Here is a 21442-nt window from a genome sequence, read left to right as displayed (position 1 = left end):
GGCATACTGCCCCTCACTCCCTTGCTCTGAAGCTCTGCTTAGCATGGGTGTCTGCGGTGTGCTCAAGAAACAGTGCTCTGGTCCCCCAGGAACAGTTGTTACTTGCTCAGATAAGGCTCTCTGACAGAGGCAAGTCCTGCATTATTGCAGTGCACTGACTGCCCTTTCCCATGTATCCAATTATTTAGAAACTTAAGGCATTTATACATTTGCTTGGGTAGGGGGGTCACCTCAATTAGACTGGCTCTGAGAGCTTCTCTAATTAAAGCACCGAAAGCATCTCATGTATCAGTGACCCTGCCCTTCAAAATGGCAGCAGGAATGCTTTATCGAAAGCTTATTGAATGAGGTTTAGATAAAGTGCCCCTTCCACCATTTTGAAGCATGGGGACACTGATATATGAGATGCAGAAGGCTGCTGGAGCGCGGTAATTACCACACTCCAGCAGACTCAATTAATCAAAACTGCTCGGACGCACTGTAATTACAGTGTGTCAGAGCAGCCTTCCTGCTCATGTAGAGGCACCCTGGCTGTACTTCCCTGAGTCTAGCATGGTAGATAATATATCATGGGGTTTTCAGTGCATTTCCCATTTCTCCTGGGCCCAGGTGACTCTGAATCCCTCAGACTGCTGAATGGAGAGAGCCAGTACGATGGGCGAGTCGAGATTTCCCTTGGTGGTGCGTGGGGCAGAGTCCTGGATGATCAGTGGGACATAAATGATGCCAAAGTGGTGTGCAGGCAGCTCCAGTGTGGAGATGCAGAGAAAGCCTATAACCTTGTGAAGTCTGAACGAGGGACAGGCCTTGTTGGGCTGAGACGTGTCCAGTGCACAGGAAATGAGTCTCGTCTGACAGTCTGCAACACGAGCCTGGCTGAGACAAAGCTGGCAGGAATCGCTGAGGATGTTGGAGTCGTTTGTTCAGGTGACTTGTCCTTAAAATCCTACAAACCTCTCTTCCCTGTGCAGTAGAAATATAGCCATCCCAGAGCCTGTGCTGCCACCCCCTTGTGCTGTGAAGTCATCCGAATGCAAATAGGTATGGATCCCAGCTCTGGACCCTGCCATAAATGTACAAAGGTATTTCAGACAAGGTTCCTTGGGTGAATTTGATATCTTTTATTAGACCAACCCAAATGGTTGGAGAACAGTTATTAAGCAAGCTTTTGGGTTCAAAAACCCTTCGTCAGGCTAAGGACGCTGCAGCAGTTGCTGCGTGCTCTTCCTGGATGGAATGAAAAGTAAACAAGCCAGGGGCTGGGCCCAAACCCCTGCAAAGGTATTTCAGAAACTAACAGTAATTTTGAAATAAAAATATTTTGTGCGCTGCCATCAGTATTTCTTGCTGCTCTCTATTTCCCTGCTTTGTCACAGACTTACACCATGGGCACGCATTTAGCCATTAGTTTCTGAAACCCCCTCATAGTTGACATGTAGGTATTATATACCATTGAAATCTTTAGTAAAAGGCAAAAGATTTATGTGATCTGAAGAGAAATCAGAGTATTATATACCAGAAAAAATAACGGTATTTTGCACTCCATAGATTCTGCCCAAATAGTCATACTGGCAAAGCCCCTAGAGGAGCCAGGGCTCTCAGTAACAAATGCTGCTCTCTCAGGTCAGTTAAAACAAATTCCGCAATAAGACTACCTTTTGGACACAAGGGCCACGTCGGCACAAGCAAGAGCATGTTTTCAGCAGTACAAATAGTAGCAGCACAAATTTTTGCTGGTACATTGTGCCACAGTGCATGCCCCTGCCCCTCTGGTTTACAGCAGGACACGCTGTCCTACTGCACCATGTGGTGCAGGGGGCCTGGCTGGGGCACCGGGTGCCTCGGTGTGCGGGCTAGCTGTCAGACAGTCTGCATGCTGAGGCACCCTGCACCCCAGCCAGCCGCTCTATGGCTGTGTGCTGCGAGACAGGAGCAGGCAGCCTTGGGCGGGTGCTCCCCTTTCTCCATATGCCTCAGCACTTTGATTCACCGATGAAACAGCTGGAGCCCCTGTACTGAGGCACCCTGTGCTGCAGCCACCCTTGGAGAAGGGGGCTGGGGCACAATGCACCTTGAGATGGGGGGACAGGCAGGGCTGTGTTGCGCTCTGTGGCCCCTGCCTCCAGCCTGCCAGAGCTCCTGGCCCTCTGGCCTCCTCGCTGCCCTGATCCTGGCCCCTGCCCCACTCAAGACAGCCACTCATTCCCCTCAGGCACTAATGGGACCTCCACAACCTCCCCTGTACTCCCAAACCCAAACCACTGCTTTAACTACCACAAAAGAGCGAGCCCCCTGCTTATACCACAAAACAAACCCTGTGATGGCTCCCAAAATAAACCACAATGTGCTGGCTATATGAAAGAGCCTTCTAGTAACCTGGCCTCTATGCTGCCCCAGCAAGAGTGCCTTACTGGTAGCTCAGAGCAGCTTCCCAGTCCAGCCACCACTCCCCGGCAGCCTTCCTCCTTGGGATCTCCTACCTGGATGCTTACAGGCCCCCATTGCCTACCTGCTCTCAGGCACTGGCTCCTTGTGCCTCCTAACCCCTGCCCACCTGCAGCCTCTCCAGCTGTTCCCTTCCTGGGACTAAGGGTTACCTGCTTTCCCAGCTAGGGCTTAGCTCATTAGTTTGCAGCCCTTACTTGGCTCCCTACCTGTCTGCCTTGGTTCTTAGCTCATCAGTAGCTTGCTGGCCTCCTGGCTGCCAGTGCTAGAGCCAGTCTATACTACGCAGTTGTCCCTTGACTAGCTGCAGGTGTCTTCCTTCCCTTGATGCACAGCTCTCTGCTGAAGTGGCAGTGATTCCTGGCTCTCTGCTCTCTCACAGCCTTTCTTCAGCTGCCTTCGGTCCTTCCTGCAGACTTCTCTCCTCCTACAGTGACAGCCCCACTCAGGCCCCCTGGCCCAGTAAGACAAAAGGCTGCCGGAGCTGTTTTCTCCAGCAATCTGTTTCCTCAATCATTTTCCATGAATATAAAGAAAGCCTATGGCTTTTGTTGTAATTTTCCCCACTGATAGTAATGTCCCCAGGCACCGTTGACAATTCTGATCTAAAACCTGTTTGAAAGGAAGGGCATGCTCAGAAAAACCTTATTCCTGTCACTAAATCTCACCCACTGGTGAGGTGCTATTAGGGTTGTTGTGCTGAATAAGACATGCAGGAGTAGGCCCTTTTCTTACATGATGGAAATCAGTGACTCTTTAAGAGGCTGCAATATTACCTTAATCTACACATCTCTTGTTTTCTCTATGATTCCTAAAGCATTAGTGTTTCAGTCCATGCAGCATCAACACTGATTTGATGATAAACTTCTCAGTTTGCTTCACCCTTACCCATTAACAGCTCGGATTTCTCCTTGCAGGAAGCAGGCAGATCAGACTGGTGAATGGGACAGGTCGCTGCGCTGGGAGAGTGGAGATTTACTACCAGGGCACCTGGGGGACTGTCTGTGATGACTCCTGGGACCGAACAGACTCCACTGTTGTGTGCAAACAACTGGGATGTGGACACGCCATTGAGGCAGCTGCCTATGTTCATTACGAGGAAGTCTCAGGACAGATCTGGCTGGATGATGTGAACTGCTCTGGGAATGAATCCGAACTCTAGGAGTGCCCTTCCAGGGGCTGGGGGCAGCACGACTGCAGACACAAGGAGGATGAAGGAGTGCTCTGCTCAGGTCTGTTCTATGACTTCTGTTTTGAAACTGGGTACCACGGATATAAGAGAGGGAGACTAATATTTGAGGAGAGAGCTAACGATGCTAGGGACCACTCTGACTGTCTCAGACTCTCTTCCTCCTTTCATACCAGGGTCACTTAACCACATACATAGTCATCATGGGTGCCTGTAGACATGCATGGAGGCTGTTCTTATGTGCTGTAATTACAGCACATTGGAGCAGACTCGATGAATCGAATCTGCTGAAATGTGCTAATTAGCATGCCTCCAGCAGCCTCCGCATCTCGTGTCTCCATGTCCCTGTTCTTCAAAATGGCAGCAAGAGCACTTTAACTATAGCTTGTTGAATTAGCTTTACTTAAAGCACCCCTGCTACCATTTTGAAGTGCAGGGACACTGGTACATGAGATGCTGTGGGCATTTTCATTTTAGACTGGCTCCTAGGATCTGCTTAAATTAAAGTGCCCCAGCCCCACCCTGGAGCCTATAAAAAATAAGAAATAGTGTTATTCATCCGTTCCTACTGGCAGGTCTGGGAGAAATCATTGGCCTTCTCTAGTGTTAGAAAGAGCAGTATCACATGTAAATGTTAGGAAATGGCCACTTTCCACATGTGAACCTTGTATTTCTAATTGCCTGGCACTGCCGCAAAAGACTCACTGATCCTTGGAGCTCTTCTCTGCAGCACATATACATCTGAGTGCACAGGACTGTCAGACCTCATCATAATGGTGTTACTCATTAGTTCCTAGCTGGGGTGTGGGAGAAATCATTGGCCTTCCCTACTGTTAGAAACGGCACTGACCTGGGAATCTGCTTAGTTTGTGTCTTGGAGGACATCTGACCAGGAGCCAGGGCACCTCAGAATAGAGTCATCCCCTCTATGAGACTGGCTTTCTTTTAAATCACTCCTGCAGGCCTGGCATTGGGTGCAGGGTGAGGCCTCCCCAGCCCAGCAAATCTCTTAAATCTCTTCCTCGACTGGGGCTAGCCTGTCTGCACCATCACAGACAGCTACTGCTGCTTATCTCTTTCTGCTTCTATACGTTGAGAAGTGGTGCCTTGCTATAAGTGACCCTTGTATTTATAATTGCCCAGCGCTGTCTCAAAGAGTCGCTGATCCTTGGAGTTATTGTGTGCAGTATTTATCCACAGCAGTGTCCAGGACTGCCAGTGCTCTCTGGGATTTCAATCCAGATGGTATCAAATCCGACCACTGGACCTCCTTGTTGTGCATTTCCTTCTAGAATTCATGGATCTGAGGCTGGTGAACGGCGGTGACTGTGCTGGGCGATTGGAGATTTTCTACAATGGGTCGTGGGGAAGCATTTGCTCCAACCAGATGACTCAAGCCACTGTGACAATTGTATGCAAACAGCTGGGCTGCAGAGATGAAGGGGAAATTGTTGGAGACTTGACATACGGACAAGGTTCTGGCCACACCTGGTTGGATCACGTTCGGTGCCTTGAGCATCACAACTCCCTTTGGCAGTGTCCGTCGGAGCCATGGAACCCTCTCTCATGTGCTAATCGGGGAGAAGAGACCCATATTAAGTGTACTGGAAATGGTAACATTTCTTGCCCACAAACGTGTATGAAAGCACACATAGGTGCACTTGTACATGTATGTACACACGCCTGTATTGCATGTTTGATTCCCTGAAGTTCTATAATAGAAATATTTCCTTTTCAGTATAGACAGTTTTATATTCCCCAAAACAACAGACAAGATTCTCATTCTCTCATTCACAGAGTCCTGTGTGCATCTGTGTGGCTATTAGACATGAACAATTGGATATGGGCCCTGGCTGTGAAGTTTAGTTTAGGATCAGTTTCCAATCTCTATTTATATGAACACCTCTGTAGGTATACACACGCATGCACGTATATTGGGTGTGCATGTCAAAGTTGGTGTGAGATCTGATTTTGATTTTTCAGGCCATATCAAAGGACATAATTTTTGTCTATAGGCTGTCCATGTGGTTGGTTCTTCAGTAAAAATATTTACATTCAAATCTCTTTGTAAGGCAATGCAGTTACCAGCCACAGGCTGAAGTACAGTGCATCAGGTGTCCATATATCAGGGATTCTCCACCAGGGATCTGGGGCACCCTGAGCTGCCACAAGAGCCTTGGAGGGTGCTGTGACATTTGAAGAGATAAGCAGGTGCGAGAAGGTTAGCGCAGGCGTGGGCTTGTCCCTGACCGGCTGGTGCATTAGGTGCTCTGCGTGGCCCCTCCCCAAGGAGGTTAGTGTTGTAGTAAATAAACGAGCTTTTGATATAAGGTGCCACTTAATTCACCAACACTATAGAGAGTGTCTCGACTTACATGAAGGGTACCTTAACTGTAAAAAGAATAAAAACCACTGCCATGGAGCAACACAGCTGGCATTGAACTGCAGGAAGTTGCACACCCAGAACATATTAAACACATTTAAATTCGTATTTATATAATGGTAATATCATAATTGAGAGTACTGGTAACTTCTGCTCTCCCTCATAATGTACACACTAACCAGCCCGTTCATGGCATGTGTTTTTTTAACCTAGGAAGCAAAGAGAAAACAACTCTGACACAGTTTGCCGAGTGTCCAAACTCCACAAGCTGCACAGGTACCTCTGCCCTTTTCTGAATCTCCTCCTTCTGCCCTAAGGCCTTACCCATCTCCCAAGTAAGGCAGTTTCTGCTTTTCCCAGACAAGGAGAAGCTGCGTGTTGTGGGAGGAAAGGACGGATGTTCGGGGAGAGTGGAGGTTTGGCACCATGGCTCCTGGGGAACAGTGTGTGATGACTCCTGGGACATGGCGGATGCTACTGTTGTGTGCAAACAACTGGGCTGTGGAGCTGCTGAGTCTGTGCTGAGTGAGGCAAAATTTGGGAAGGGGACCGGCCCCATCTGGCTGGACAAGCTGAACTGCAAGGGGACAGAGTCGTCTCTGTGGGACTGTTGTGCTGAGCCCTGGGGTAACAATGAGTGTCACCATAAGGAAGATGCTGCTGTGACCTGCATCAGTGAGTGACAGTGTCTTTCATCCATGATGCAGGTTTGGAGGTGGGCTGGGGAAAGTGTTTCATGGGCTGGATCCTGCTGTCCATCCACAGACTGGGCACCGTCTTCTCAGTGCAGGATCTAATGGCTGGGATGGGAAAGGTTTTGTGAGCTCTGGTTTTGAAGGCATCAGCCCCCATAGCTCTGGCCTCCATACATACATTGTCCACTGTGTTATTCATCTGCCAGCCACAGGGCCCTATGTCCGTACCATACAGCCCTGCCCTGCTGGGAGCTGCTGCACAAGAACACCAGTGCACCCCAGTTCTGACATGCGACTGCCCTCCAACTAACACACACAGACTGGTGACCAACTGTCCAGCTTCTTATTCCAACCCAGTGCTTGGGGAGCAGCACATGAACCCGCCTCAGTAGAGACATGAAACACAATGACAGCTTTAACCAATATATGTTATAACCCTGCCCCGTGGGAGAGAGGCATGGGGCTCTCCTTGCTCACCCATGTGTCCACTGGACTCACCTTGTCCTTGACACAGCGTGCACTTGTGCACAGGCTGGTTGTTTATTGTGTGCCAAAGGCGTTAGTAAGTAGCAGGATGTAACGTAGCATCTTGGGGTCCTCGACTATGAGCGTAGTTTTTGTTGGGCTGTTTCCAACATTTGGTTCTTGATCTTGTTCTGCTTCCACTCTGTGTCAGCTCAGGGATACTCATACATTTGTTTCCCTCTTTTAGACAGATGCTCTGTCTTCTTGGTAGACGTGGAGAACCCTAGATTTGTGGCTGTGAAACCATTATCCTCTGGGACACTTAAGCAAAAACTGTCTGGGCACCTATATACAGGCCCTACTCCTGCTTTGACATGTGTTAATTAGCACATCTTGAAGCACACTTTATTAATTGAGTCTGATGTAGCATGCTAATTAACACACTCCAGCAGCCTCCACATCACCTGTATTCAGCATCCCTATACTTCAAAATGGCTGCTCTAATTAAAGTGAACCTGCCCCACCCTGGAGCACATGTAACGAAACCTTAACTCCAGCTCTGCAGCAGGGCTTGCTGGTTTGCTCTCCGTTTTTCAAGCAGGAGACACAACGTACAAGTGACATGCAGGTGAGGTGTGCAGGCAGAGAGGCTACATCTACAGGATGTGCCCACTGCTCCTGAGAGGGCTTTTCAAAAGAAGGCCCTGCCCACCTGCTCCCTGTCTGCTGACAACAAATCCAGAAATGAGGCAGTGATACCCCCAAGGTCTCACTTCCACTCTTGGTCACCAGTCTCCACCTCCGAGATTCCCACAAAGACTCTCAGAGTAGGCCTTCTCCTGGTAACAAACCTACCATCTCCCCTTCCTGCAGACTTTCACTCTCCTTCTCTCTTTCCTTGCAGATAAGAGCGAGGCTACTGCATCCCCAGACAGAACAGGTAAGATGCCTTGCTATCACTGGGGCTTACATTTCACTGGTGCTGGGTTCCCAGGATGATGACCTGTAATCTCCATCCTGAGGGTATAAACAGAAGTCAGCACAAGAACCAGATTTCATGTGATGGGATATGTCCCAACACTGCTAATCTACCTCACTGGGTGAAGCACAGGTCACTTGTTGCCCTAGACAGGGCAGGGGGCCAGTCCTACAGGACAAGGGCAACATGTTCCCTCCTGACACAGATGTGCCTTAGAGATTCCCTGGGGCATGTATTTCTAAGTGGGAAAAACCAGGGTTTCCCACTTGCAGATACATACCACAGGCAAAATCTGGGTTTCATCTCTGTAAGTGGGTAACAAAGGATTGCCTTGCTTAGAGACATGGCTCAGGGAGTCCCTGGGCATGTGTGCACAGAACATGGGGTTTCTCTGCTTGCGGTGACACACTCCAGGGATCTCCAAGGTGCATCTTTTTAAGTGGTGAAAGCCAACTCTGGTGTGCTCCAGTGCCTGACACTGCCAATTGGCTGATTGTTGGTCTCAGCTCTTGCACTTCAACGGAGCATCTGTGGGTGCCTGGAGAGTCCAAATGGGGACGCCCAGGAGGTGTACACCAAGCTTCAGGGCCCTGATGCTGTGCATCCCAGAAACAGGAACTACTGCGGTAAAGAAGATCAAGCCATTGGAGTGCCTGCCCTGCGCACGCCCCACACTGGGAAACTGCACACGCTTTCCCACCATAAACCTAAAATATTTCTTCCACCAGGAAGTTCTGATAAGTGATGTTGTGGCTAAAACTTTTGGGCATTTGTGGTGCAGCAGGGGCTATGGACATCTGTTGGCTTGACCTCTACACCGCTATAAACATTTGTATAGGGGCACAAAGACAACATCTGTTTCTACCCTGCAAGGATGAGCTCCAGCTCCTGGAGTGAGGGGTCCACCAAAACTGTTACCTGGGGTGGGAGCTGCAGTGGGTGCTGAGCAGGAGCCATTCCTGTCCAGTGGCTCCTAACACAGCTGCCTCTATGACAAACTGCCTGAATTTCAGCACTGAACTTGGTGCCATGGGTGGTTAAATTAGAGACTACATCTCTCCACTACGCCCTCCTGCTTCTCCCAGAAGTCTCTGCCTCTTGCATGTTCCTTTTCTTCCAGAACCACCTCAGCGCCCATCTCTGACAGGTGGGAGAGATATGGTGCCCATAGTCATCTGCATTGTCCTGGGGGCCCTTCTCTGCCTGGTCCTGATCATGCTGGGGGGACAGGTGCAAAGCACCAAGGCACTGCGCGGAGGTGAGTCCTCATCTGTCTCACCATGGAAAAAACGCTCTGCAACAGCAGAGGGAAGTTCAGGTGAAGGGAGGGCCACTGGCAGAGCTGTGATGCAACCTAGGCCTCGAAGCTAAAGCTGAGGAGGGGAGGATGCTGGAAGAGCTGTGAGAGGGAGATCTAGAATGCTTGTGAAATTAGTCCTACCATCAGTGACTGAGCAGTACACTTGTGCAGGGCTCCTGGGAAATATGCAAACCAAGCAGAACTGGGGCAAGCTCAGGAGAGTGGTAAAGACAAAGCAAGATTTCATGGGAGAATAAAGAGATGGGAAATATGGACGAAAATTATAATGTTGGGTTTGTATTTGGAAAACTGCTAGAAACTCCACTTGTGAAAGTGTTCATGAAGAGAGAGATCAGTGGGATGGATACTATGAGGAAAGGAAATATTAGGAAATCAGCTGGCAGGAAAAGAGAAAGGAGCAAAGAAAAACAAACGGTAGAAAAGGGAAGGTGGGGGAAAATTCTTATATTTGGCAGAATGAGCGTTGGCAATTCCCCCTTATTGCAACCTCTAGTTTACAACTTTCAGTAGAACCCAGTGTCAATGTTTGCATTTTGAAAGTGGGTGCGTGTGTGCATCTGGGTGTGCAAGTGGAAGTGTGACTGTATTTACTTTTCCATTACGTGAAACTGGGGAATGGTCAGAGTCTTATGATGGTAGTAAATAGGAAAGATTTAGGGTGAGTGTAAGACAAGATTTTGTAACAGGGGAGTAAGCCCATGTAATGGTTTCCAGAGGGAAGTTTTTGAATAGGCTTGGTCAGTGCCACATTGGAAATTTTTTTTTTTTAAATTGGACAAGGCCGTAGAAGTGTGCTGTAGGGCTCAGCTGAGCTCCAAAGGGAAAAGCTGGAGGACCCTTTAACATTTCCTGTCTTAACATGTCCTGTTTCCATGACCCTGTGTGAAACCTGCCATTTGTTTTCAGCCTCTGGAAGATACTCAGGCCCCTTAACTGAAGCTGTGTATGAAGAGATTGATTATAACCTGATGAGGGAGAAGCTCGAGATGTTCGGTCGCTCAGGTCTGTGCGCCCCATTGCCAACACACAGCGAGTATTTTAGGATTTGGTTACATCTTACACTTTAAGTTTCTCAAAGGTTGATCAGTGTTAGTGTAGTTAGTAGTTAAACATTTGAGTTAAAAACCTTTTCTGCCTGTCCCCAACTTGCAGAACTAAGAGCTGCCGCTAGAGGGCTGGCGGGCCAAGATAGGCTTCTGTGTCCGCTCTCCATGAAGGTGGGCTGGAGAGATCGGTTCATGTTGGCAGGAGCGTGAGGTAGAAGTGGGAGAGTTTAATGATGGGGAGTGAAATGGCCGGTAGAGAGGCAGTGGATGGGAATGGTGGCTTGGGGCTGGATGGTGAAATGAAGTCAGCCAGACACTGAATTCTCTAAAAGGAGAAATACAAGAAAAAAGAAGAATTTAACAATAAATAAAGAGTAAATAAATTAAATAAAGTCTCAGGCATAAAAGAATTGGGATTTGCTTTGGGATTGGGTAGCCCTACCTCACAAGGAGCTGGCCCCAGGAGGGAAGCCCCATTTTATGGGACCTGGATCTGGCCCCCTACCTTGCTCCCCACTGCACATCCCGTAGCTCTCCCTCCTGAACTAGCCTGTGCCCTGCAACCTGCCTGGCCAGGTAATGTTCCCAGGTGCTGGACAAAGAGCTGGCTTGGTGCCAGTACCATGCCCTGGGCAGGAGAGTTGAGGGAGTGGAAAGTTTTCTACATAGAATGGGGAGGGGAATCTACATCCTGGGATGCTGGAGTATGCAACTTGGGTGTCTTATCTCTGGGCAATGGCCTCACATTCAGGAAACACAAACTGGGTAACACATATCAGGGATTAACCTGCCCTGGAGTGGCATAAATTAAAGGTACCTAAGGGTGCTTACAAGTGGTTTATGTGCTTTAATATGTAGACAGTCTGGAGGTTAAAAGCTCCCTGAGCCACCTAACCCTAATGCATAACAAAGACCTAAGGCACTTCCTATGCTGACCCATATCTTTGCAGTCCTGTACAAGGCTGTGCATACTGGGTCTGGGGTGAGAACAACCATTACAAGAGCTCTGGAAATGAGTTTCCTTCTCAGCAGACACTCCACTTGTCCCAACTCTATGCAGTTTTCCTCTTCCCCTGCCCATGTTGCAGTCTGGAAGCAGACCTCTGTATGGGTCAGGAAAGGTCATCTCTAGGAGTATCAAGTCAAAGGGCATCTGAATCCTTTTCCCACTGAAGCCAGTCCTCTGCTCTGGGGACTCCGTCCTCCACAGGTGGATAACAAACTGTCTCTCACCCTCCAGTCTCCTACTCAGAGGACTCTGTGATGAAGCTGCAGTATTACACTGGGGACAGCGAGGATGGAAATGATCCTGGATCAGCGCAAGGTAATGAGACAAAGAAGAGCCCAGAGATGGAGCCCCAGAGCTAGGGAGAGAATCCGTTTGCTGGGGATGTCCTCTAGGTCATGGTCCAGTACAAACGTGAGACAGTGGAACTGGGTCATATTTAACAAAGCATTCAAAGTTTTCTGTGATAACCTCTTGATAGGAATAGGTGGTCAGATCCAGACACTCCTTGTGTGTCAGTAACGGGCTGGGAACGGCACAAGGAATAATGTGCTGAGCATTGAGATGTCTATCACTGACTAAATCCAGATCAAGTGCCAAAATTTTTCTCCCTTGCCACCCTGCCATGAGCATAGAGACCAAGTTACATTCCAGTCTGCATGAGATCCTGCACAGATCCTGGCTGTAATAAAACACATGATCCCAACAATATGGGATGCACTTGGTCAGGGCTGTATCCTTAGTTATTCAGGAAGAACTGAAGCGGGACTAAGTCCTCTTTTACCAATGTCCATGACCTTTCCCTTTCCACCCAGAGCACTCTGAGAGGTTCCTAGCACTCCACTGCAAACAGCCATAGGTCCAGGGCAGCAGGGTTTCCTGGGAACTCGGAGCATTCTGGAGAAATGGACAAGTCCAGGGGAAGCTGAGGGTGTTGTTTGTTCTTGCAGAGGAAACTTCCCCTGGGGATTTCCAGCAGGATTACGATAGCGTGGAGGAGCCGGAATGGAGTGACATCCCTGTGCCTCCAGACGGTAAAGGTGAGGGGCAAATCCATACCACAGAGACAGCATGAGTCTGCTGTGAAACTTCCATTTTAGAGGAAAATTATATGCTTGATGAGGGTGTTCCTGAGAGGGGCTGAGGTTTCAGTCTGGAGAGACGTGCCCATATCTCCTTGAGATCAGTAGGAGCTCATTGTGCTCAGGTACTTGGGCTCCAAGCCATGTGTAAACAACTGTTTGATGAGAACTGAATCAATAATGCAATGCAGACAAGTGCTCCCGTATCTCTGATGGCTTGCCAGAACTATGGTAGCAATGTGCCTGTGATGACTGTAGGTATTATAGGGTATTATAGCACTGCCCTGAGCTCGTCTCCCTACAGGGGGCGACAGGATGGACGGCTCTGGATCACCTGCTCTGCCAGGAAGAGGATCTTATGTTTTCTCTCCTGCCATGACTTTGATGACATATATATTCCCGGGAGGAACTGCCCATGGTGATCCTGTCTGGTCTTGATCCCTGTTACTTTTGTGGGGCTCCACAACCTCCCCTTTACCCCAACCTAGCCTCTCCAGATGGTGTTCATAACATTCTTCCACAGCCAGGTTGCAGTGCAGCCTACTGTGGCCTTATTTTTGTCCCCCTGTCCCAAGGTGTCCTTGGGCCTCTTTTGGGTACACCCTTGCAGGGACCGGTGTTGGCTTGTGCTCAAGAAACTCAAAAGAAACAGCAAAAAAACCCAAAGAAAAGTATCTCAGCCTTCTTGTCAGGCTCTAGTAATGTCCCTTTTACTTATGATTGGGTGCTCAACTTCCCAATCACCATAATCCAGACGAAAAAATCCCGTAGTCCATTCTTTGCTCTGTACTAGCCTACCCTCCACCCCTATGACCGTTCACACTCTCTTTGGGGTGTCTCTCATGTGCAAGAAGCCTCTACCTGTGGCTGTAGTTTATATTTTTTTTTTCCCTTGGGCCCTCCTCCATCTCGTCTGTTGAACATCTCCACTCCGGAGATTCTCTCAGGCCTTGTGGACTCCCTCGCTCCTTATCCTCAGCTGCAGCTCCTGCCGGCCCTCCATGCTGTGAGTTTTGTCTCACTCCTTTACAGTGCCCTGGCCACAGGGGCCTGATCATACCCTCACCTCACCCTGCTAAACTCTGTCCACAGGCACACTCCTGTCTGGGAATGAGTCAGTGAACGTTTCCATGCTCATCCTTTGGTACCTGGTTCCAAGCCCTTGCCCTCCAGCAGGCCTTTGGAAACAGTCTGGACCAGCTTCAATGTTGAAACTTCATACCTAGTGCATGCATGAGGAGTAAGCTGGGTCAAGGAAGGGTTGTGATGTGCTCAAGTCCCCCCAGAGCCCTGACACACTCCTTCCGCAGTATAGATAAGCTCTACATGATGGGAAATGACTACCTATAGCTGTTTAGCTGTAGGAGGTTTTTCAGCTTTTTCTTTCCTTAGCTGACTGGGGCAGGTGAAGAAGCAGAGAAGCACAGGCTGCACTGGGACAGGACAGGGACATGGGTGTGACTGTGCACTGGCACAGGAAAGAGTCAGGTCATCTGGGGAAGTAACTGCACTTGGTACCACAGTGTCACTGACCTGGGTCAATGGCAGTATGTGTCAGACTGGCCCTGGGCAGCCAGGTGTCCCAGGAGTATCTGGGATGGGTAATGAGCCAGTCCATTCTTGAGAAAGCACCACAATGAGCTGCTAAAAAAATGATGGAAAACTGAAGAAGCAGGTGATAAATAGAACAAATGAAAGTCCCGTACGTGTAACTGAGGCACAAGACGGCTGGAATTACATTCCCTGTGTGCACCTAAATAACAGTTTTCTAACTGTGAAATTGGCCTTTTTGGTGCCTGTGCACTGGGATTCTGTTACCAACCATTTCCTGTGCAGTATGGACCCATTGCATATGACAAGGTGTTGTGTAGGCTCAGTAAGTTATACAGGAGTCAGGTGCATGGCTATGCGCACACACCTAGTCTACATGCGTAAGTCACAAAATGAAGCCCATAAGTAGTGGGTTTGGAATTGAGGAGAACTCCTCCATATCTTAGCCCCAAGAGCCACATTATTTAGGCCATCACTTTGGAGAGATCAGATCTGAGTCTGAGCCTCCAGCCCAGGGCCTTTGAACTTGCATCACCCTGAGTTCAAGAAGCAGGGCTCTAACCCCTGACCCACAGGTTAGACATAATCTCAATCCATCTCCAGCCCTCCTTTTGAAGCTGGACCCCTGGATACGAAGAGAGGGACATGTGCAGGACAAGGATGGAAGACTAAAGTGAAAAGAACCATGGTTAGGTGAGACACAAGCCACCAGAAAAGAGCCAGTCCCGAGTTCTAGCTTGGACCCTAGCTCCCAATGGAGCACAAATTACTATACATCATGTTATCCACTGTCAGGCTGTGCGAAACGGCAACGTTCCATTTTGACTTGCGTTATGATGTTTGCGTTATGACAGAGAGAGAATGTGAAACCCTCCAGCATCCCTGCAAAAAAAGACATGTCCAGACTTGGCCCTTGGCACACTCCCACCCAGACCCCAGAAACAGCTCAGAAAGAGCAGGACGCAGAGCACCAGCCTGGCTACACTAGGGCCAAACACACACCAGCCAGACACACAAAGGGACAGGCCTCCTGAGGAAGTCCCAAGCAACAGCTGCACCAAGGACAACTGGACTCCAGCCATGGGAGGTCACTAAGTCTAGGTTCATGTGTCAGTCTCAGCACTAACCCTGCGCTCCTGGGCAACCTGTCTGAACAGCACCCTGCAACCATGCACCCAGCACCTCCCACACCTGCACCCACCTGGCCATGCTATCCTCTCTATGCTGGCCACCCATCATGTCAGTGCCAGCCCCACCCCTTGGGCAGCCCTTGGGGATATAAGCACCAGAGAACAAGCCTACAGCACTGTACATCACACAGGAGGAAGGGAGCCCACAGCCCTGGGCCGTGCACCCACAGCCCTAGGCCGTGCACCCACAGCACACACTGCCTGCCCTTGGGCTCCCCCTCACTGACACCTCACCCTAAGCTTCCCTCAAGGAAAGGCCACTGACCCCAGGAAAAGCCCTGAACTCTCCATGACCTCCCACCCAAACTCCCAGCACCACAGACCTAGGCTCTGCCCCTATCCAGACCTGGAGTGTGCCCCCAGGAGACACACACAAACATCACACCGCTGACCCACTGTGGCCAGCAGTGCTCCTGACACTCCCTCTGGTACCAGAGGTAGATCTACACACACACACACACACACACACACACACAACGTGGTCACTGAGACCACACGGGCGGATCTAGGATGATGGGAAGCAGGAGCTAGGTTTCTTTAGCCCCAGATCAGGCAAGAACTCGGCACGTACCACCCTCTGCCCATCCCAGTCCCTTCCCTTTAATCCTCAGCAGCAAGGACCCTCTGCTCCCATTATCCCTTCTCCTGCCCACTGCTGTCCTATGCTGATACCAGGGATGGATCCACAGCTGCTCCTTCCCCTCTTCAGCCGTGCTTCGCACAGGCATCATCAGGGACTACCTGGTGCAACTGGGCAGGGAGGAGGAACCCGCCTGCTGCAGGCACTAATTCAGCCTGGCTACAGCATGGGAGAAGCTGCTCTGGAGCACCGCCTTCCCCGACAATCAGCCACAGACAGCAGTAATGGTGGGCAGGGAAAGAGTGAATGGGGAAGGTACTAGAGATTCACCGATACACCAGTTCATATTATATAAGCACCAAGAACTGGAATATTAACATTATCAAAAATAAGCTTTTCTTGGCTGATGTGGCCAACAGTGTTGCTCCATGCATGGACACAGGCAGAGGATGCACAGGGCCAGGAATGCAGTCCAGCAGATTGGAGGGAATTGTTGGGCTGACAAGTCTGTGGCGCTGTGGGAAGGGGCGTGCAGGGGGGCAGACTGAGGATCTCACAGTGAGGTAGGGAATGGGGTTGGGGGAGGCACTGCCCAGCCGTTGTGGGGTGGGGTGGGGTGAGAGCCACAAGTGACTAGTACAGGGTGTGCAGGGACATGGGGAGGAGGGCAGCTCCCTCAGCGGCAAATGCCCCAGGGAAGGCATAGGGGCTTTTGACGCCTTATCCATGTTCAGGGTGAAGGCGGGCTGCTGCTGGTGGCTGGGACCACTGCCAAGTTAGTGCCGGCGGGGGTTATGGGCTGGGGCTGCAGTTGGCGCAGGGAGCAGCGGCATTTGGAAGGATCTTGGGGATTTTACGGTGAATTGTGGGGTGGCTGTTGCCCACCCTGTAACACACCTCCCACTCCCACTGCCACCTGCCCTGATCACAGTCCTGGTCCAACCCCTCTGCTGGGCAGAGCCCAGCTTCATCACGGGCCCTAGACTACAGTGGCAGCCCGCCCTCACCCCTGGCACAGATCTGGACGGCATATGCCCCCCATTTGTCCTCCAAGGGACATGAAGCAGCAGGAGCCGCCCCTCATTTTCCACACCCTGTGGACGACCTGCTCGTGGCTCCATCCTGCGCAGCACCCTGCCCTGCCCCAGCTGGGCTGCATCTCACCTGTCCCAACCCCACTCCCTCCCTCACCATGTCAACCTCAATCTGCCCAAGCCCCATGTCTTCCCCCCACTCCCTCCCATATTTACTAGCCCAACGCTTCTCTCCCTGCTGCCAGGCATGCATATCGGTAATTGAATCAGTATCTGCTGATATGACTCCTTAATCAATGGGAATCTCTCTTGGGCCAAAAAATGGATGAACCTCCATAACGTGCCTCTCAGCACAGAGGAAAAAGGAGGGGTCGCCAAGAGCTAGAGTCGGGGCAGAAGTTGGGGGTATCTAAATTTGTACCTGATTTGGGGATATTAAAAATAACAGTATCTGCTGTTGTTCCAGGGGTGACCCAAAAGGGGGTGTGCCTGTGCCACTGCGCCCCTTTGTAACAGCGCACAAGTTGTGCTCTCTTACTTATAGGGGTGTGGGCAAGCAGCAGAACAGCTTGCAAATGGCTCCACTCCCAATCAGGCACAATTGCCTGACTAGGAACAGGCCCCACTGTCATTATAAGTACGGGGCTGTGAGCAGGGGTGCCACCAGTTTGCTGCAAGCAGCCAGGAGAAAAACACCACCCAGCTGGATGTGCTGCTCATAACATCTTGGAGGTACAGGGTAGCAGCTATGGGGCTGGTGGAGGCTCCTGGTCCTGGGGCATGATTGAAAACTACACCCTGCTGGGGTAGGATAAGTGTGATGGCGCTGCTTCTGGCTGGGCAGCTTCCAGGAAATGCCACATGTGTGCCGCCCCAGACAAGAGTAAACCTCTCTCCCACTTGGAACAGGATTTAAACACCATGCACACGCACATCCACACAGACACACGCACCACCATCCACCCGTCTGGGTAGAGCACACCATGGAGCAGCAGCAGGGTCTATTTTCTGAAATCCCCAAATATAGGAACAAACCTGTCTCCAGCTCTCACTACCCCATCCTTTCCCCTCCATCCTTAGCAGCAGTCCCCTCCCATCACCACTTCCCAGCTGATGAGGGCAATGCAAGGAGGAGCTCAGAGATGCTCCTGCCCTGCTCCAGCTGGCTCCACAGGCAACAGCAGCAGCAGGCAGGTCCCCCTGCCCTGTCCTCCCAGGGGCTCCCTTCCAGACGAGGAGTAAGTGCTAGATCCCTCCCCACATAACCCTCCCCATGAATGTCAGCAGGGGAGGGGCTTCACCAGGATCTGGCCAGGATCACCTTGGGAAAGCAGGAACAGCACCACTGCTTGCTCCTGGGCTAGGATGCAGGACCCAGGGTCTGGGCAAGTTGTGGGGAGCCATAAGCTTCTGCTACTGCTGCTGCTCAGTAAAGCAGGGCCGAAGCAATTAGAGAGCTCCCTTCCCACCCTAGCACAGTGGAAGCCGTGTGCAGGAGCAGGGAATTGGAGGGTAACACTGCCGAGCATGCACGGGAAGGGGAGGTGTCACGGTCGGGGGTGGCACAAGGCATTTATGTCATGTTTGGGAATGAAAAAGCAGTCCCAGCTGCTGCTCCTGTGGTGCGGTCTGGAAGGGAGATGTTGCCCCACCTCTAGATCCTTTGGATCTTCTGGCCTGCAGACAAAAACCCCTTCCCCACTGCTTCCACCTGGGTGCCCCCCACGCAAGTCCTGCCCGCACCCAGCAAGCCCCAGCCCCGGGGGCACACACCCACTGCCTGGACACCTCCTTCTGCACCCAGCTGTGACTCACAGGCAGCACCTCAGCATTGCCCCAGCACACACGCCACAAGGTCCCAGCGTTACATTACCTCTAACTCCCACCTCTTCCCTGCACCCCCCACCAGTCACAGACACACGCAGCATCCTGCCAACCCAATACACTCAACGGTGGTGTCGTACAGTGTCCTTCCCCTACACACACTACATGGACATGCCCCCAGCAACCCCCTCCACACACACTCTCTGACCAGTAGGAACCAGCATCCTTCCTGCACCCCCCTGAACCAGCACCCGCAGACACTCTCCGTCCATTCCCGCAACACGCAGCCCCATGACATGCCGGCAGTACCTCCCTCTGCCCCTGCATGCAGTCCCTGCCCACTGCCAGCACCTGCACCCTGGGAAGAGCCAGACCCATCCCTGGGGCAGAGAGGAAGGAGCTGGGCAGTGCAGCACGTGTGGTGACGTCACCTGGGAGAACGCAGGTCCGGGCAGTGGCTCAGGGGGGCAGCAAGTGGTTTAATGGCCAGGGGGACAGCCCAGCCGTGTGTCTCCATGGCCCCACCGCTCGCTGGAGCTCGTGCTCTGGGTGGGGAAGGCCATGGCCAGGGCCTCCAACATGGGGCTGGGCCGGGTCCTCCCTCCTCACCCCACCATGGAGCCCTCACCTACAGCTGTGGGCAGAGGAGGGATCTGTGGGCCAGGGGCGCTGCATGAGCTGGGCAGGGCCGAGCCCAGGCACCACTGCTGAAGGAGGATTCACGCTGGGCAGCCCTGCAGTGCGGAGCCTTGTGCTGCCCATGCTGGTGGAGTGCGGGGGAGCGATGCTCGGGCATGCGGGGCCTATGCTGGCTCCTGCACCAAACACGTTGCAGCTCCCACCACCTCCTGCATCCTTCCCTGAGCACAGCAGGGATGAGCTTCTCTGGACCAGGCCAGCATGGGGCTAAGCGTGCGTCTTTGTTCAGGGATCAGTCCATGGTGCCCAGTGGTGCCTCGTGTCTGTCTGAGCTCAGCCCAGAGCCAGGGCAGGGACACTTTAGACACCAGCTGCGTCCCACATGCATAAGGTGCAGGCCCAGACCTGGCACAGAAGAGGGAGAAGTGCAGGGTCGTGGTGGGTCCCTGTGGGTCAGCAGCAGTGCAGGGTCATGCTGGGTCCCCATGGGTCAGGAGCTGTGTCGGGTCACGCTCTGTTCCCATGGGCTGGGAGCAGTCCAGGGTAGTGGTGGGTCCCCGTGGGTCAGGAGCATTGTGGGGTCATTGTGGGTCCTGGTGGGTCAAGAACAGTGTGGTATCATGGTGGGTCCTCTTGGGTTGGGAGCAATGTGGGTCATGCTGGGTCCCCAGGGGGTTGGCAGGAGTGTGGGCTGAGTGGAGGTGCACAACGAAGAGGGGTTTACACTGGGTCTCGAAAGGACTGGCCCCAGAGACTCGAGGGGAACTTGGAGAGACTCCCAGGACCAAGAGGGCTTGGGAAGGGGGAGGATCCTCTAAAGCATGGGCTGAGGTCGTTATCCTCCAGTTGTCTCCAGCGGTGAGCATCCAGACCTGGCTGGGGCACACAGAGGATGGGCATTGACTTGCACACAGCTCCCGCCAGCTGCATCGCGCAGTGTCATAGTACACTGACCAGGATGCTGCTCAGTAAAGCAGGGCAGCAGCAATTTGAGAGCTCCCTTCCCACCCTAGCACAGTGGAAGCCGTGCACGGGAACAGGGAATGAGAGGGTATGTGCTACTGAGCACGCAGGGGAAGGGGAGGTGTCACGATCGGGTGTGGCACAATGCATTTATCTCATGTCTTGGAATGAAAAAGCAGTCCCAGCTGCTGCTCCTGTGGTGCGGTCTGGAAGGGAGATGTTGCCCCACCACTAGATCCTTTGGATCCTCTGGCCTGCAGACAAAAACCCCTTCCCCACTGCTTCCACCTGGGTGCCCCCCACGCAAGTCCTGCCTGCACGCAGCAAGCCCCAGCCCCGGGGGCACACACCCACCGCCTGGACACCTCCTTCTGCACCCAGCTCTGACTCACAGGCAGCACCTCAGCCTTGCCCCAGCACACACGCCACAAGGTCCCAGTGTTACATTACCTCTAACTCCCCGCTCTGCCCTGCACCCCCCACCAGTCACAGACACACGCAGCGTCCTGCCAACCCAATACACTCAACGGTGGTGTCATACAGTGTCCTTCCCCTACACACACTACATGGACATGCCCCCAGCAACCTTCTCCACACACACTCTCCAACCGGTAGGAGCCAGCATCCTTCCTGCACCCCGCTGAACCGGCACCCGCAGACACTCTCCGTCCATCCCCGCAACACGCAGCCCCATGACATGCCGGCAGCACCTCCCTCTGCCCCTGCATGCAGTCCCTGCCCACTGCCAGCACCTGCACCCTGGGAAGAGCCAGACCCCTCCCTGGGGCAGAGAGGAAGGAGCTGGGCAGTGCAGCACGTGTGGTGACGTCACCTGGGAGAACGCGGGTCCGGGCAGTGGCTCAGGGGGACAGCAAGCGGTTTAATGGCCAGGGGGACGGCCCTGCCGTGTGTCTCCATGGCCCCACCACTCGCTGGAGCTGGTGGTCTGGGTGGGGCAGGCCATGGCCGGGGCCTCCCACATGGGGCTGGGCCGGGTCCTCCCTCCTCACCCCACCATGGAGCCCTCACCTACAGCTGTGGGCAGAGGAG

At 52.2% G+C, this 21442-nt stretch overlaps 1 protein-coding gene across 1 annotated transcript in view; it reads left to right on the top strand.

Annotated features, from left to right (window-relative positions):
• The first annotated feature begins 3183 nt into the window (after window positions 1-3183).
• Window positions 3184-21442, top strand: part of LOC132250066 (scavenger receptor cysteine-rich type 1 protein M130-like) — a 339402-nt gene continuing 321143 nt past the window's right edge. Inside the window, 5 exon segments of the mRNA XM_059726230.1 lie at window positions 3184-3193; window positions 3363-3677; window positions 4927-5269; window positions 6286-6293; window positions 6378-6696. Coding sequence (XP_059582213.1) covers window positions 3184-3193; window positions 3363-3677; window positions 4927-5269; window positions 6286-6293; window positions 6378-6696 — 995 coding nt within the window.

The sequence above is a fragment of the Alligator mississippiensis genome, chromosome 4, assembly GCF_030867095.1.
Source record: "Alligator mississippiensis isolate rAllMis1 chromosome 4, rAllMis1, whole genome shotgun sequence".
NCBI lineage: Eukaryota > Metazoa > Chordata > Crocodylia > Alligatoridae > Alligator > Alligator mississippiensis.
The sequence above is the reverse complement of the archived record's forward strand: the minus strand, read 5'-3'. Positions and strand labels throughout refer to the sequence as shown.